This window comes from Megalobrama amblycephala, linkage group LG13 (genome assembly GCF_018812025.1).
Source record: "Megalobrama amblycephala isolate DHTTF-2021 linkage group LG13, ASM1881202v1, whole genome shotgun sequence".
Classification (NCBI taxonomy): domain Eukaryota; kingdom Metazoa; phylum Chordata; class Actinopteri; order Cypriniformes; family Xenocyprididae; genus Megalobrama; species Megalobrama amblycephala.
Window position 1 is genome coordinate 39,193,513 of NC_063056.1, and position 19,658 is coordinate 39,213,170.

At 34.9% G+C, this 19,658-nt stretch overlaps 1 protein-coding gene across 1 annotated transcript in view; it reads left to right on the forward strand.

The window, feature by feature from the left end:
• Positions 1 to 5,421, forward strand: part of slc9a1a (solute carrier family 9 member A1a) — a 48,307-nt gene extending 42,886 nt beyond the window's left edge. Inside the window, exon 12 of the mRNA XM_048151752.1 lies at positions 582 to 5,421. Within this exon, the coding sequence (XP_048007709.1) occupies positions 582 to 889 (308 nt within the window). The 3' untranslated portion in view covers positions 890 to 5,421. The remainder of the gene's footprint in view (positions 1 to 581) is intronic.
• Positions 5,422 to 19,658: the final 14,237 nt, after the last annotated feature.

Consider the following 19,658-nt stretch of genomic DNA (forward strand, 5'->3'; position numbering starts at 1 on the left):
CATTTTGTTAGATTTTTGCTTCCAACAAGAAAAAACACTTTATGCCAATGAGGCAAAAATATTTATAATCCTTTGCAAATTATATAATTAATTCTACTTATGTTTTTAAGTACCTTTATCTTTAAGTAAAAGTGCTATTTTACTATTATTTATATACTATAATAATATTTTATAAATATATTTTGAATTAGGTTTTATTTTAATATTGTCATTTTAATTTTAGTTTAAATTTGAGTACTATTGTTATACGTTTTGTAATTTGTATTCTTTTTTTTTTTGTGTGTGTGTGTATATATATATATATATATATATATATATATATATATATATATATATATATATATATATATGTATATATTTTAGCTTTTTATTTCAGTTAGTTGCAAGACAAAATTTCTAATATTCAATAAATTTAGATGAAGTTTTTCATCTAATATTTATATTTTACTTTATATCAGCTTTGTTTCAGTTAATGAAGATGATTTTAATAGCTCTAGTTTTAGTTGAAAAATAATAAGAATACTGAGATTAAGAGTAAAATGAAAGATTTTCTGACAGATTTCCACTCTTCCCTCACACAGACCCTCAAGCGTGGGGCATCAAGGCCGCCACAGAAAGCATCCCCACCATTAAAGTGGACCTCGCCTCACCCCAGAGCCCAGAGTCCGTCAACATGGTGGACGAGTTCGGCAAAAAAGGAAGCCAGCCGAAAGAGAGCAAGGACGAGGGCGGCCTGATGATGAAAGCACCCTCTGCAGCGAAGGAGAGAAAGGACAAAACGGCTGACGAGGACGACGACAGGGAGCCGCAGCAACGGCTCATGCGCTGTCTCAGCGATCCGGGCCCCGCTGCCGAAGAGGAAGACGAGGATGAACCCTTCCTCCCCTGAGGGAGCAGACGAGGATGAACGAGCCCTGGCCGTCTCCTCTCAGACTGTATCTGCGGTCCTTAACTACTGTAACATGGAGGACAGATTTATATTCTATAGGAAGCCAAAACAAGAACGTCAGAAAAACCAAACTGTTGATGAACTAAAATAAAGAAAAAGAAAGGGAGCCATCAAAAAAAAAAAAAAGAAAAGCCATTTATTATTTTTTTTTGCTTGTCATTTGTTCTTTTCATTTTAAGCCTAAAGGCTTGTTCACACCAAGCACAATATTTATAATAATAATAATAATAATAAAACGTTAAAGAAAAATCCTTCTAAATGTAAAAGAATATCAGATTCCACAACAACTGTAATAATAACGACATCGTTACAATCAGAATGAGTTTGATGAATGATAAAAATATTGAGCCAATCAGAATCCACCCATTTTTAAAGTGCTCGAGCATTTATTATTATTAAAAAATATTTTTTATTGAATTATTACATACTATTAATACATCCTGTCAAATTTAAAGCGTATTTAATAATCATAATATATTGCATTATAATACAATATATGTTATAGTAGATGTATTAATAGAATTGTTGTTAATTACTTTTGCTTTCAAACACTAAACCAGTTGAGCTTTTATTTTGGCGGAAAGGTCGCAGGGAGACTTTAACGCTTCTCTTTGTTGACAACAGATTTATAAACAATTCTCATTATAAATCTGAGAAGATGGTTAGCGCACGTTACATTCCCAAATGCAAATTATAAGCGATTCAAACACACACAGCACTTGCAGAGTAACATTTACTGTGAATCGAAACTGAAAATGAACACAGTGCTGTGCTTTACTCTGAAACATGCAGACTATATATTTATATAATTACATCTGAACTGTTGCGACTTTAAGCCATATCACATTCTTCCAACTATGTATTGTCGAAATTCATAAAGATTCTGGGCAACTGGCTAATAACACCATTTCAACAACAATTTTTACTTGCATTTGGTGCTTTGAACCCTGGCTAATAGGCTAATAATGTCCCGTAGATGGCGCCGTGAGCTCTAAAATAAAATAAATGTATTACAAAATGTATCATTTTGCAGTTTATTTAATCCATTTTAGGCCATTTTGCAATTTCAGTCATCACACAGTAACCCCGCCCCCAACTCAATTTTTTTTCTCCAATGTCAGAAAATAAGGAAATGCGGAAAAACACATTTCAGTATAGTTATCCTTATAGATATTGTTCTTGGTGTGAATAGGCTTTAACACCGTGTCCTTACCAGGCATGACGCGCTTCAAAGGTTTTAATCTCAACTAGCGATGAGTGGAAGAACATTTTGTCATTCAGCACCAGTGAAATCTCATTGGTCCTTGAACACATGTCAGTCAGCTAGTAAATGTTGCCGCTCCAGCATTTACTGTGGAATAACGATATTCCGCACGAGGGAACAGATCTATGCATTTCCAAACGCTCGCACTGTTCAGTCTCACTCTATATTCAGGTGAAACGCTTCTGTTGTTGTTTTCAAAGCATTGATGCGTTCGTGTTCGTTCACATAAATTGGCTTTATCTGTTTTTGTGACGCGGGTATCATTAGTTATGTTTTACCTCCAGGGGATTTAGACTCGTTTATCAGGAGCAATATGAAACCGGTCACATTATGGCCTTTCTTATATTTATCAGCCAGATGGTGCATATTTACTCTGGCTAATTATTTCGTCGACACGCTAACCACACGTGGAGGACCATTCAGTTCACGCTCTGTTTGCAGTGCACATAACAAACCTGAGAATGAAGTAGAGACTCGTGGAGATTGCACAAAGAGATTTACATATGTAAAGACTTGATTTTTCACCAAAAAGATGCATGACCGACTTGATTGGTTGTGATCGTGTTTCCTGTTTTGTTTTCTTTGCATATACTTTATATAATATCAAAGAACATTTTCATCTAGTAATCTTTTATTCCCTTTAAATGCACTCAAGCGCTTTGGTGACTGAAAAAGATCTGGACCATCTTGTCAACAAACCTTGATTTAAAGGAAGAGTTCATGCAAAAGTGATTGTCATTATTTGCTCACCCTCATTTCATAACACATGGATATAGAATGTTTTTATTTTGATTCTTCATGCAACTTTTTTCCATAAAAGTTCTTAGTGACCTCGCATTTCGATCTCCGAAAAAGTACAAAAGTATCATAACAGTCATTCGTAAGACTTTCTTCTGAGGTCATCGGAAGCCTGTTTTGAAATTGAGAACGCAAGTCATAATTATGAGATAAAAAGTAGAAATTATGACATACTATGTCATAAGTATGAGATAAAAAGTGGACAAAATTTGAAATTGAGATAAAAAGTCATAATGACAAGTAAAAATTGACAAAAAGTCAAAACTGACATATAATTCATAATTATGAGATAACAAGGCTAAATTATGATAAAACAGAATTATGATATAAAAAGTGGGAAATTGACAAAGTCAAAGTTATGATGTACCAAGTCATAATTGTGGAATAAAAAGCCACAATTATGAGATAAAAAAGCAAAATTACAACACTCAAAGCCACAATTATGATTTAAAAATATAAATTCTGAGAAAAGTAGAAATTGAAATTAAGAAAAATGTGAAATAATGAGATAAAAAGGCAAAATTATGACACTCAAAGCCACAATTATGATATAAATTAAATTGAGATAAAAAGTCATAATTAGATAAAAAGGGCAAAATTATGACATTCTAAGCCACAATTATGATATAAAAAGAGGGAATTGACAGTGTCAAATTTATGATATACCAAGTCAGTTGTGAGAATTCAAAATTATGATAAGAAATAGAAATAATAACAATTTTAAATTGAGATAAAAAAGTCATAATTGTGACAGTCAAAATTGACAACTCATAATTATGAGATAACAAGGCAAAATTCTGATACTAAGCCAGAATTATGAGATAAAAAGTGGAAATTGACAAAAATGTGAAATTATGAGATTAAAAAGTCATAATTATATAAAAGGCAAAATTAAGACACAATTATGATATAAAAAGATCAATTATGAGATAGTCATATGATAAAAAGTGGAAATTGACAAAATTTAAAGTATGAGATAAAAAGTCATAATTAGATTTTAAAAAAGGCAAAATTACAACACTAAACCACGTTTATGATATAAAAAGTGAAAATTGACTAGTCAAATTTATAATGTAGCAAGTCATTTGTGAGAAGTCAAAATTATAAGTGGAAATTATGACAAATATTTGAATTATGAGATAAAAAGGCAAAATTACGACACTAAGCCACAATTATGATATAAAACATGGAAATTGACAAAAAAGTCAAAGTTATCACATATTAAGTAATAATTGTGAGATAAAGCCAAAATTATGAGATAAAAAGTCATAATTATGATAAAAAGTAAATTATGTAAAAAAGGAAATTATGACAAAGTCAGTTGACAAGTCATAATTGTGAGATAAAAACTCAATTATGTCAGTCGAAATTGAGATTAAAAAATAATGATGTCAAAAAGTAGATTGTATGTCATAAATGTTTTCATATTGTAATTTTGACTGTGACTATAAATTTTACATTTTCATTACATTATCCATATTTTCGACTTTTGTCTGTCATAATTATGATTTACTGAATCATGATTTTTTTTTTTTTTTTTTTCCTCATGACCTTCCATGCTAAGCTGCCTAAATGGAAACATATTTGTAATGTTTGCGTGAATTAGTTCGACACTTTCCCGAATCTTCTCCTGCAGCTCTGCCTTCGCACACATATATCACTGCCAGTGTAGTGGAAAGACGGGTTGGGAAATGTTGATTCATGAAGTGTTGCGTGATGACCCTCAAACAGTGTGATTGTATCCTGAAAGATCTATGCAGAGCTCTTGCTGTACGTTGAATTATTCCCTTTAAAACCTTTGCACCACGAGTATCAAAACACTGTCCTTTGATTCTCCTCCGCAACCCCAGCAGATCCTGCTCTGTAGGTGCAATGCATATTAAAAAGAATCAATTATATATCAAATTCAGAAACTTTTGCATGCACAGAGAGTAGATTAGTCTTATTTTAATCTAAGGTGTGGTGAAATCATATCTATATATTTTATGCGAACTCTAAAGGTCCATATATATATATGTCTATATTCTACTATTACAATGCTAACTGACCAATTATTTTCCTATTATTTCCTGAGCTTCTTTTGCCTTTAAAAAAGAGAGGATGTCCTCTCTTCTGACTTTCTGGTGGGCACGCTCATCAGATACGCCTTCAGTAAAGTTTCATGCGCTCGACTGGAAGGGTTCCTGCTTGCTTTGGGTGTTTAGTCAGACATGCTGCTCACGGGATTGTGCTTCACCTGATTGTGCTTGTTCATGTCTCACCTGCGCTGTTGTGCTTGACCAATGTTTCACAGCCGTCATTATTCGATGCAAATCACCTTGATGTTGGGTTTTGATGTACAACATGGACTGTAGTGTTCACATGAATGACCATCTCCAATAAAGAGGAGACGAGGAAACATTTAAAGGAATATTACAGCCACGAATGAAAATTCTGTCATTGTTTACTTAACTTTATTTTGTATTAACCTGATTTGAAAAAAAACAAACAAGAATATGGGTTATTTTAGATGTACACTGCCCGGCCAAAAAAAAAAAAGTGGTTGTTTGGACTTAAATACTTGACTGGATCATTATTGCGGTGATTATTATGTTTCTAGCATGATATATGTTTGGGAACCTAATTTAATGGAGAGTGTAGCTTTTCATTTCTTAAACAACCATCATGGCCATATTCCAGGATGATAATGTCCAGATTCATCAGGCTCAAATTGTGAAAGGATGGTCGGGAGGGAGCATGAAGAATCATTTTCACACATGAATTGGTTACTTAAATTCATTGAAAGCCTTTGGGATGTGCTGGAGAAGACATTACAGAGTGAAAAGCTCACACACTCCATCTATTAGGGTTAAAAGAACTGCTGCCAAACAGACGTTTTACTGTCAATTTAGGTGTCCATGCATCCTCTGTGTACCCCAGGGATCGATTTTAGTACCATTATTATTTTAATTATATATATATATATATATATATATATATATATATATATATATATATATATATATATATATATATATATATATATATATATATATATATATATATATATGCCCCCTTTGGGATTAATTATGAGTAAATTTGGGGTGTCGTACCACTGCTATGTGGACGGCACAACTTTATATACCTACAATATCAAATTGTGGCTCACAAATAACTTAAAGATGATAAAACCCAAATCCTTCCGTTTGGGCCGAAAGAAGCACCCTTACTCCATATCTTACTTCTGATGTTAAAGATGTAGGATTTCACCTAGATTATAGTCTTAAATTAGACAAATCAGTTTTTTTGGTCTGGAATTGTAGTTGTATTATTAATTGAAGTTTTATTATAGTTAATATTTTTAATGAGTTTTTATATTTTCCATTTTGAAGTTTTAGTAATTTTGAAGTTAGTAACTACATTTTTAGTAGTTTTTTTGTCATATATATATATATATATATATATTTTATTATTATTTTTTTTTTTTTTTCTATTTTAGTTTTAGTTATTTTAATACATCAAGTTTAAATTAAAATGAGAATTGTTTTAAGTAACTTTTTTTATGTTTTTAGTTTGAACGACATGAGGGTGATTAAATAATGATAGAATTTACATTTTATTTGAGTGAAATATTCCTTTAAACTTTATTTTTCTTTGACATGAAGCTGAATGCCAATGAAGACTTTGTTTTAATGGTATTCTGTGTATTTAATATGTGTGCTAGCTTGCATATATTTTTTACATTTTGTTTATTTGTTTTTATTTTTTATAGCTTGGCACTGATTATTTTGCCAGCTAGCCAGCTGAATATTGAATATTAAGCTTTTTGTTGTGTAATTTTCTACTCATATTCACCATAAAGCCTTTTGATACAAACATCACGTACTTGATGTTCAGTTCACGATGGTTTACTTTTGCTTTGCATAATTTTGCCTTGAGTTTATTACGGTTTTATCATGAAGCATATGGACGATTCTGTGTGTTTACATTATTTTGTCTTTTTTTTTGTGTGTGTGCATGCTGTAACTTTGCTGTTCATGTGTATGTGATCATGCAGATTCAGACGTGATCTACGCCTCATGCTGTTTATAGTTTCAGGCGGTTTGATTATTCATAGCCATTGATGCTTATTGTTTTGCTTCAGACACTTTAATGGCCTGAGCTTATTTTTATGTTATTTGTGACGCCGGGAAGCGACTCGAATGCAGACTAACGTACAAGACTGATCAAACCTGTTGTTCTCTGAAATGAGTGTGTGATCATGTTAATATGTCTGTACACATGAAGCCACTTTCACATGATTTTAAATGTCTTATCTCATTATTTCAGTCTTGTTTGGTGCCGTTGAAATGACTGTAATCTTGATCTTTTGCTTTAATTTTAGGGTTTATTCTGGGGAGATGTCGTTGTATCGAATTATGGATAATCCTGATGAATATATGACTGAACTGTAACTGCACTTCAACATGCTTACTGTTCTTAAACTCTAAATGAAATGACTTTATAAAACCATTTACTGAAATGTGCATGAATTATGTGCTGTTATTTATTTTACCAAAAGACACCAAATACAAGGCAACGGAACAATCTGTTAATTTGTGGTGAGAAGATCTTGCTAACATAATCTTGAGCTTTCATCTTCATAACTTTAGTTTCCTGTCTCTAAACAGATATAACATTTCCTCATTAAATTTAATAGGCCGTTTGAAGCACTTTAATATGAACAGAACCTTTCAAACATGATCATTTCAAAATTATAGCAATAATTAAGCCATAGCCTACATTAAATGATTTACTATGGTAAATCACGGTGGTGTAAAGGTCATGTAATATTAGAGGCTGATTTGAAATGTGTTGACTGGTTTTATATGGGCCAACCTGTAGGATTTGTAACCAGGTAAACTCATGAGTCTGAAGTTTCTGATGTCTTTAACATCAGCTGTGTTTGTCACATGATCTGTAAATGTCTCCTGTTTTGATTGGGCTCATTCATTGTCATTTGATAAGGTGCATCAAAATGTATATTTTATATACAAGAAAACAAATATATATCAAAGTATAAGATTTGAGGTATAATCTGCGATGTCAAAGTTTTTCAAGTGTAGCACTACATGGATTCACTGTATTTGTCAAGTTGTCTACAGCTTTACCATTTTGCTCTTGCATTCTGGGAACTAACATTTATGGTAATCAAAGATACACAAATAAAGGTTTCATTTGCTAAAAGCATCAGCTTTCTCTTTCATTTGAATGCTGCATCCGAAATCAAAATAATGAATTGGTTTGAGTTGGGCAAACTCAAATGAAACAAATTAGTTCAATCAGATTAACTTTATGAGTATTTAGAACTTCCTTTTTCTTTTGAGTTCACAAAACTGACACATTTTAAGTAATCTAAATAGTTTTATTGTTTTGAGTTTTATGAACTTGTTTCTTTTAATTTAAACAAACTTAAATTTACTTGAAACTGAGCTGGGATTTCTATTTCCCAGCATATTGCCATGACACTCGAAAGGGAGAATAAATGCTAAAATTACGTGTTATATAATGTTTTTTGTGTAAGATTAATGTTGTGTAAATATATATATATTACATGATAATTTTAAGTTTAATATATGCATTAACTTACTCCAAAATTTCAAGTTAAGAGCAATTAAAATGTATGAGTACAAAATTGAAATCTGCCAGTTCTGCTCACTTAAACTTTGAATTTCTTAACTTAAAAAATTTGATGTAACTGATTACCTCAAATGTTTTGAGTTTACAGTGTACTGTGATTCAGACACACTTCTTTTGTCACATAGGCTGCATCTGAAATCGCATACTCTCTTGAGTAGGTACTTTATTTTTAATAAGAAATTACTTATTCAAATACAGTTATATAATCCACTTACTACTAATTTTTACTCCTTTGCTCCTTTAAAGTCACGTAATGCTTAATTCTGCCATAGCATATAATTGACAATCTGCGCACAAAGGCTGCTTGACGAAAAATGCAGTGTAAGTGGCGCCTTGTCGGCTTGAATGTCCATTATGAAGATTGGAAGAATCTTCCGGGTGACTACTGGGCATTAATTGAGTCTGAAAGTTCTCAGATTATTGAAAACAATCAAGGAAATCACAGACATTTGTTTCAAACTATAAATAGATTGTCAAGTTAATGCTGATGTCACTTTGCCTGCTTCTCAACAGTTATGTAATTCCTTTCATCACTTTTTCAACTCTAAAAGTGGCGATGTTCATTAATGAATATTTGTTACACCTGCTTCCTCTGCTTCACTATCTTATCCCTCTGGTTTTTCTGGTTCTTCTCTCACTAATTTCTCATAGCTTGATTTCAAATATGATATCTACCATTTGCTTGCTTGATCCTATTCCTATAAGTTTATTTAAATATTGCTTTGATGTTTTGTGCCCTACTGTCCTCAGTATCATAAATGATTAATTGCATTAAAAATTGCAGCTGTAACTCCTATGCCAAAAAAAGAAAGAAAATGCTTTGAAAATTTCCACCCCATTTCAAATCTTCTGTTTTTGGCAAAAATACTAGAACACATTGTTGCCTCTCACTTGTATACAGTTAATAATCTCTTTGAACCCGTTCAGTCAGGTTTTCATAAATTTCACAGTACTGAAACATCTCTGGTCAGCGTTGCCAATGACTTATTGATGGCTTCTGATTCTGGCACTATTTCCATTCTCACCCCTTTTGATCTCAGAGCCACTTTTGATTCTGTTGATCATAGTCTTTTACTCACCTGCCTTTAAAGTGTTTTTGGTGTTTCACGGACAGCTTTAAACTGGTTTAAATCCTATTATACTGACCAATCCCAGTTCATTTCCTTGTGTGGTTACAGGTCTGAGATCAGTTTGATATTCACTGGTGTTCCTCAGGGCTCCGTTTTAGGCCCTTTACTATTTCATATCCATATGTCACCACTTGGGAATCTGTTGCGATCACTTTTATGCCCATGATACTCAAATCTATATACAAACCCGATTCCAAAAAAGTTGGGACACTGTACAAATTGTGAATAAAAAAGAAATGCAATAATTTACAAATCTCATAAACTTATATTTTATTCACAATAGAATATAGATAACATATCAAATGTTGAAAGTGAAACATTTTGAAATGTCATGCCAAATATTGACTCATTTTGGATTTCATGAGAGCTACACATTCCAAAAAAGTTGGGACAGGTAGCAATAAGAGGCCGGAAAAGTTAAATGTACATATAAGGAACAGCTGAAGGACCAATTTGCAACTTATTAGGTCAATTGGCAACATGATTGGGTATAAAAAGAGCCTCTCAGAGTGGCAGTGTCTCTCAGAAGTCAAGATGGGCAGAAGATCACCAATTCCCCCAATGCTGCGGCGAAAAATAGTGGAGCAATATCAGAAAGGAGTTTCTCAGAGAAAAACTGCAAAGAGTTTGAAGTTATCATCATCTACAGTGCATAATATCATCCAAAGATTCAGAGAATCTGGAACAATCTCTGTGCGTAAGGGTCAAGGCCGGAAAACCATACTGGATGCCCGTGATCTTCGGGATGGAAATCACAACATGGGCTCAGGAATACTTCCAGAAAACATTGTCGTGAACACAATCCACCGTACCATTCGCCATTGCCGGCTAAAACTCTATAGGTCAAAAAAGAAGCCATATCTAAACATGATCCAGAAGCACAGGCGTTTTCTCTGGGCCAAGGCTCATTTAAAATGGACTGTGGCAAAGTGGAAAACTGTTCTGTGGTCAGACGAATCAAAATTTGAAGTTCTTTTTGGAAAACTGGGACGCCATGTCATCTGGACTAAAGAGGACAAGGACAACCCAAGTTGTTATCAGCGCTCAGTTCAGAAGCCTGCATCTCTGATGGTATGGGGTTGCATGAGTGCGTGTGGCATGGGCAGCTTACACATCTGGAAAGGCACCATCAATGCTGAAAGGTATATCCAAGTTCTAGAACAACATATGCTCCCATCCAGACGTCGTCTCTTTCAGGGAAGACCTTGCATTTTCCAACATGACAATGCCAGACCACATACTGCATCAATTACAACATCATGGCTGCGTAGAAGAAGGATCCGGGTACTGAAATGGCCAGCCTGCAGTCCAGATCTTTCACCCATAGAAAACATTTGGCGCATCATAAAGAGGAAGATGCGGCAAAGAAGACCTAAGACAGTTGAGCATCTAAAAGCCTGTATTAGACAAGAATGGGACAACATTCCTATTCCTAAACTTGAGCAACTTGTCTCCTCAGTCCCCAGACGTTTGCAGACTGTTATAAAAAGAAGAGGGGATGCCACACAGTGGTAAACATGGCCTTGTCCCAACTTTTTTGAGATGTGTTGATGCCATGAAATTTAAAATCAACTTATTTTTCCCTTAAAATGATACATTTTCTCAGTTTAAACATTTGATATGTCATCTACGTTGTATTCTGAATAAAATATTGAAATTTGAAACTTCCACATCATTGCATTCTGTTTTTATTCACAATTTGTACAGTGTCCCAACTTTTTTGGAATCGGGTTTGTACACTGAAAATCTGGATGTTTGTGTTATTTCTGATTATGTTTCTGAGATCAAGATATGGATGAATATCAAATTTCTGTGAAAAGCCAGGCTTACATTTGATTATGTCCTATGTTAAATTTTGTTGTGTCTTGGATTGACTACTGTAGGCCCTTTTTGCCAGAGTACCTCAACCTACACTTAACAAGTTGCAGCGTGTACAAATCGGCTGCCAGGATCCTGACTGGCACCAGAGCATGCGATCATATCGCTCCTATTTTGGAGTACTTGCACTGACTCCCGGTCAGGTTTCGTGTTGATTTTAAAATCATGATGCATATAAAGCATAGTCTGGCTCCACATTATTTACACATTATTTATTAGTGACTAACTCCTTGCATCCCAAATCATAGACTGCTCTTTCAGAATCGAATCTGTTGGCCATGAAAATCTGTGGCTGACAGGGCTTTTTCTTCTTATGCTCCTATTCTTTGAATTTAGGGAATCTCAGACATTTGAGATCAACTTAAAACATATTTTTAGACTATAGTGTATGCTTGTTAATTGTTGGTTTTTATTATTTTACTCATTGTTTTATGAATTTATCTTGTCTACAGCACATTGAGAAACTGCTTTTAAAGGCGCTATATAAAATAAAGTTTGTCACTTCATGATTGCTAAAAAGTATGTTCTATATGGTATGAATGTGTGTAGTATGAATGTAATCTGGTCGTATAACATTCGCCATTTTGTCATTATCAGGTGACCCACCAGAGTCAGTTGTGTCGCTTCACTGTCATTCACAAATCCTCTCCTGTGGCCTCATGGGATAGTAAAGTGTCCATCGAATGCACACTTCAGAATCTCGCCAGAAGTATTAGATCATCTGGCTACTTTTACCTACTCCGTCCTTTATGAGTACTGTGAATTCTGACACTTCTTTTGTCACACACTGTTTTTCGCCTACTATATAGTAGGGAAGTATATGATTGCGGATGCAGCCTAAATTTGATGTACTGAGATGCACATGCACAACACGACCAGCAGAGGTCGCTGCTGTTTCATTAATAGAAAAGGCTCTTTCTACAGATGGAGTCCAACACAAGTCTGAAACTCCTTACAAAATGATCAAATGTCTGATCAGTAAACGGAGGCTTTTAACCTTTGGGAAACGCATGTCATCAGCCTCAAAGGGTCAAACTCATCATTTGATGAGCTATATTTTCTTTTTCTTTTATTTTATTATTATTTTGCAACCATGTTGTCTAAATGCAGTTGTATTTCTTGATTTGTAATTTTCCTAGCAATAAAGATCAAAATCCAGATTTTGTCTAAATTAAGCTCATTCAGTCAGGGCTAGTTATTGATCATATTAATTTGATTTTTTTTTTTTTTTTTTTTTTTTTTCTTACAGCATTAAATATTTGAGATTGCAATAAACACTAGGCCTACAATTTGCATAAAAAATAAAATGGAAATGAGATTATTTACTTACCTTCCCTCAGGGTTATTTTCATTAACTAAAACAAAAGCCATAAAAAACTAATGGTTTTCATTTCAAAGAAACCTGGGATTTGTGCATCTAATGCTGCTAAACACGTTCCGGCTATTCTTTTGATTAAGGACTGTGACACTAAAATACATGAGCCTGACACCCCATCTCTCTTTAACATTCATAATCCTGATGTTTTTCTGAGTAATGCCAGACTGAGCCTGAGAAGTTGGGTTTAGACCACGCAGCAGCTCTTTTGGCCATGCTACTGTTTATTTATTCTTGTTTGGATGCTGTTAAATTGCTTTGACTCACTGAGAAGCAGAGAAATGAAACTTGTTATGGCTGGTGAGATTAATGTGACCTATTTGCATCACGATATGCTTACAGTTTTTGCCCCAGATTGTTCTTGAGTGCTGATATAAGTGTCTTTCTGTGATATTTAGATCCCATTACTGAGATATTCAAATGATGAATCAGACTGTTGCATCTGCGCCAATAAACCTAAAATGAAAGTCTGCATATGGTGAGTATTTTATGCTTCATATTGAGCATTTGGGAAACATTTTCCAAATTCATGGCCAGAGGGAATCCCTTTCCGGCTAGACATTTTTTAATTTCAGTGTTTTAACATCCTCTTAGATTATTTGCTTTCATTTTTGTTAAACTTATTCATGCATATGAACATTAAATAGGGAGCTGTATGTGCAAAATCACTGTCTGTCAAACACTTTGATATTAAAATTCATAATGCCAGAGAGTAAACAAACTGGCTTGTGTATATGAGAATGTGAAGTTCAGATCTGTCTCAACTCTCCAGAATTATTCAATCATATTTGCATTCAAAGCATCGCTTTATTGTCGTGAAGTTTTGTAGAGCAGGTCATTTACACACTGTCTGTTCTCTGAATCTCCTGTTCAGCTAAATTAAACATCCTGTGTTGGGAATAATTATTTCCCATTAGGAATGGCCTGTAAACAGCCGTCCCGCGAGACCTAAACAATCAGCACAGAGTGGAAATTTTCTGCTGCCGACTGCACTATACTTTTTTCTTGACCTTTCCTTTAACTAACTTTGTTTCTGCTGTGGTTGGTTGTTTTTTCTTAATGATCAACACCAGATTAATCAGGACCATTCATCTTATTTTGTTCCAAGAAAACTGCTCTCTGTCTCCGTCCAGTTTGATTGGAAAATCTGTTGAATTTCTGTATCGATTGCCTTGATTGCTGCTTATTCGCTTTAAACTTGTGAATCGTTTTGTTTAGCTAAACCAAGTTAAATCTAGACAAAATGCCTGTGTTGTGATTAAACATTCTCTCACAACAAGCAGAATATCAACAAGAAAAGGTTCTATATAGAACCTTTAAGGGTTCTGTGCTTCATACCTTTTATGGATTTAGTTTTAATTAAGTAATTTTATTTTCATTCATTTACTTTTATGAATTAGGCAGCTTGTAAACATACTTTATCACTAGAAAAAAAAATGAAATAATCCATTGAAAGTAAGACATTTTTTCCTTATATAGAACCTTGTTGGCATAAAGAGTTCTATAAAATTGAGAAAAGAACCCTAGGGATTAGGGAAGCCTTACTTTAGGGTTCTAAGTAGAACCTTTTCTTAAGAGTGAATGGATTACAGGCCCAGAATATGCTGCATGACTCTATTCAAACATTGTTTTCTTTATACTTTCAAGATTAAAGTTAATTTAAAGTAAGCCTGAAGAAGGTTGAATGACCGAAATGTTGCTCATTATAATATTTGTGATTATGCAATCTTGAGTAGTGTGTGGGATTTATGTTTTCTATGATTAAAGTTTTAAAATCACAAAATGATGTTGTAAACTATTTTTATGGACTAATTTATCTGAGAACACCTGCACATGTTCAGGTTTGCTGTCATCTGATTGGCTGATATCACTTTGAAGGGCGGGGTTTTGAAGAGAAGTTAACATAACCAAAGGCTCTGGCTTGGCTGGTTTGTAAGGCCCATTTGCTCCACCGAGAAAACACATCTTTCTTTATTGATAAATATTTGCATATTCTGATGAAATATGGCCTACTTTGTGGCCTATTTGATTTGTCATATTGACCAAATCTATCAGGTGATTGATTAAAAAACAACCCGAGAACATGAGCAAAGATGGCAGATGTCAAATCCCACACCAGCCCAGCAACAGCCGCTGAGACGAATGGGAATGTTAATGGACTGAGAACTGCAGGTGTGATCCCTACTCTACTCGCTTTAGCAAAATGCTTGAAATCACTTGCTAGACTTTTGATGTTGTACCTTTGCATACTGAACTGTGTATATGAATTATCATTTTTTCTGTCTTGCATCTGTTTAGCCATCTATGGACCTATATTTAGTGTTTTGCAAAAGAAAAAAAAAACACTGTGCTAGGTGTCTGTGCAATAGCTTATAGCACGTTTTCCAAATATGTTTAGGTATATTTTCAATGTTGCATCAGCTGAATTATTGACACGTGATACAGTGATAGTACAACCCACTTAACGGGCCGATATGTGAATAAATATGGTGTATTAAATATGGTGTCTACGATGCCGGAGGTTGCTGCAAAAATGGTGCTGCGCATGTTGAAGATTCTTACTGATAGCTAAACAAAAATCAAGGGCTGTGTCTAAAATCTCCCCCTATACCCTTTAAATAGGGCATTATTTGAGGGGACAGCCATTTGTAGTGGTGTCCGAATCCATAGTGGATGTTCTCAAGTGCACTCATTCAATTCCACAATGCACCGCAATAACGAGTGTACAGCCAATGTACGCTCAATGGCTAGAGAATACCCATGATGTGATGAATGAATTTCTGCATCTTGCCAGAAGATGGCGCCCGCACCTGAATCATCCATCCATCCATTTTTCAAACCGCTGGTCCAATGTGGGTACAGTGTTATATCATTTTATATCAAGTCCTTTTTTTATTATTATTATTTAATCAATTAAGGTTTTTATAGGCTTATGCTAGTTTCCATGACAGAGTATCTATCCATCATAAACGTACTCCACACAGCCCCGGGGATTAATAAAGGCCTTCTAAAGCGAAGCGATGCATTTGTGTAAGAAAAATATTCATATTTAACAAGTTATAAAGTAAAATATCTAGCTTCCACCAGACAGCCTTTCGTATTTGTTGTGGCAAATTCGATGTCTCTGTGTCTCTTCAGTTCTGGGGCCGTATTCACAAAACATCTTAAGACTAAAAGTAGCTCCTAACTTGCAGATTTGGGAGAAACTCTTAAAAATAATGGGCGTGTCAGTCCTAAATTTAAGACTCCTACATTTTTGCTCTAAGAGTATTTCACAAAGCATTTTAGTGCTAAAACTAGCTCCTAAATCTGTGAAACGTCTCGTCTGTGTATATATTCCTCCTCTCGAGCTGATTAGAAAAACAGTTTGAATGTGTTTCTCCCAAACCTTGTTTATAAAACATAATTTGTCACTTGAATTCTGCATTCTCTTGAGATGCAGATACCAAGTGGCGGACAATTAACTATATATACTAGTTTAATTTGTGACATTTTGCCTTTAAAACCTTTATGGGAACAATATGGCAACATTTTATTTTGAATATGGCAACGTTTTTATTAAAAAAATATTTATTTGAGTAGGGCAACATTTGTATTTTAAAACCTTTATTTTAATATGGAAACATGACACCTCATTCTACAATATTTCAATGATTAAATCACTGACTCCTCCCCCATCAGCCAATCACTGTGCGTATACTCCATAGCAACAAGGTCAACCCCGCCCTTACTCTTAACTTAAGACTTCTCTCTATTCCTTAGTAAAAGTTGGTCTCAGCAGCTTTGTGAATAGGTTTTAAGAGAAAACTCTTAGCTAAGAACTTTTACTGCTATTTAGGAGAACTCTTAGTGGTAAGATAAAATGTTTTGTGAATACGGCCGTCTGTTAGTCAAATAATGGGAGTGAATGGGAACACAATCAATAGTGTCGAAAAAACATGACAGACAAATCCAAATTAAACCTTGCGGCTTGTGACGACACATTGATGTCCTAAGACACGGAACAGAATTTATATCATTTTTCACCTCTAAAACACCACTATGTCCAACTGCGTTCAGCACTCGCTTAGTTAGGTCTGATCGCGCTCTGACAACCGAAGTGATCTCTCACACTCATTGAAGTATAAGCGCGAGACATCACTGCCGTTGTCAGAGCGCGATCAGACCTCACTAAACGAGTGCAGAACGCATTTTAGAGGTGAAAAATTATATAAATAATGTTCGGTTTCTCATACAAACCGATCGTTTCGTGTCTTAGGACATCAATGTGTCGTCACGAGCCACAGGGTTTAATTTGGATTTGTCTATGCAAGTTTTTTCGACTCTTATTGATTGTGTTCCCATTCACTCGCATTATAAGACTGACAGACCACAACGGTTGCAGTTCAAATCATAATTTGTGTTCTACTGAAGAAACAAAGTCACCTACATCTTGGATGCGCTGGGGGTAAGCAGATAAACATCAATTTTCATTTTTGGGTGAACTATCCCTTTAATCTCTCGTGGTGGAATTCTACCAATTGATGGTGGACCCTTTCCCATAGGCAAAATTAAACTTTGTATCAAAAACAATCAACACTGCCTGGAGGCAAGAAGCCTTCACGTGACACCCTTTATAATGATCTTATTCATTTTCCAGCCACCTGTTGTCTGTCTGGTGGAAAATTACCAGCAAAATATGCTTAGTGGCCAAGCTAACTTCTCAGATACATCTGATCCTTACAGTCACATAGGCCAAGAGGCCTCAAAACACTTCTAGCTTTTATAGTAAACAAACTAATTCTACAAATGTTTTCTATAAGATAGATAAAATACTCCGTCATATTCAGTGTATCGCCTCTCACAGTTCAAAATGCTTATGCTACGTCCTACACCTTCTCTATTCAACTTACGAAAAAGGTGTAACTGATTTCTCCGTGCGAGAATGCTGTCCTGACAAAGCCTTTTTCCCGCTCTGCTTCATTATAACATTCATATATGGTCTCCACGCAGCCTACTACACAACACTGGGACATCCAGAGAGAGCGCGTACGTTTGTATTTGCTGCAGCATTAATATGAATGTATAATTTAACAGTGGGAATGACGGCTACTTTCATATAGCATTTGCGTGTGTCTCGACATTTACAAATACAGACACAATAAGCTCATGGAGTGAACTTGTCAATCATTATTATGGATGACGCTGAGAAAACTCTGACCAATAAGAGGACAGTTGTACTCGCATGTGACTTCCATAAACGCATTTTGGTACATTTGAAATGTTCCTGTGTGAAAGCGAACCGAACCAAGAAGAAAATGCAACATTGTAACAAATGTAGTCCCTGTTTCGGAACAAAACAAACGATCCATAGGTGTGAAAACAGCCTTAAAGCTGCAGTCTGTAACTTTTTTTGGTTAAAAATGATCCAAAATCAATTTTTGAGCAAGTACATAACCAGCCAGTGTTCAAAATTATCTCATTATCTTCGATTCACAACGGTAAGCTTGTAATAATGCTTTATAATAAGAGCGACATGGTGGATTTCCGCAGGAAATTTGAGCATGCAGCAGTTTGTCTGTGCGCCATTACGTCACGTCCGTAAACAGAAAGAAAGGAGTCCAGGCTAGTCGGTTTTATCACGTGAGGATGCAGCTGGTAGCGGATCATTATAGCCTTTTCTCACAACAGCTGAAATAATTAAACGTCTCATTTTGATGGTGGATTGTAATCCAGAAAGATCCAAATGACAATAATCAGTGACAACTGGAGATTCACCGATTGTCAAAAAGCAAAAGACTTCGGACTGTGGAGTGGCTACAGAAATTGAAATCTACAGGTAACGCTAATATACACATAGTCATAGCAATGCTGTTGTTGTTAACATTAACGATTTGAGAACAAATCATAACAGTAATAATAATTTGCACGGTTTAGCATGATCCAAGCTAAGGGATCGTTAGATTTAATCATCATTGGCAGCGCGATTTATTGTAGGCCTAATGCTTTTTTCCTCAGTTGGTCAGAACAAAAGTGGCAGAAATGTTACTTACTTAAGATAGCACGCGTACGTCTGCAAGACATCTGTTAAAGATCACTTCATCTGGAAAGCATCTGCTGTTTACAAACATCTGATAGATGTCTTTAAGATGTCAGTTTTACATACATTCTAAATCATAAACATCTTAACGGCGTCTTCTAAACGTCTATTTGACATCTGACAGGAAACGTCCTATAGACGTATTGCAGATGAGCAAACACTCTAAAAAATACGTCTTCCAGACGTAAACACACACATCAAATAGACGTCTCTGAGATGTACGTGTGCTATCAGTGTTGTTCAGATGATATTTTCCAGTGAAAATTCTTATATTGGTCATACTTTCAAGATGTAGAATCTGTGATCCCATATACAGTATCCACACCGGTGTGGTGACTGACAGCAAGCATTAGATTCATCCACGCTGAGCCATGCCGATGTACAACTCACGTAACGATAACTATTCTGCATATGACTGCAATTGCAGGTTTCAAACAAGAGATGGCGACAAAGAGGAAAAATCGCGGACCGCAGCTTTAACTAGTTTAAGTTGAATACGGAAAGTGGTTTGGTGGAAGCAAGATATT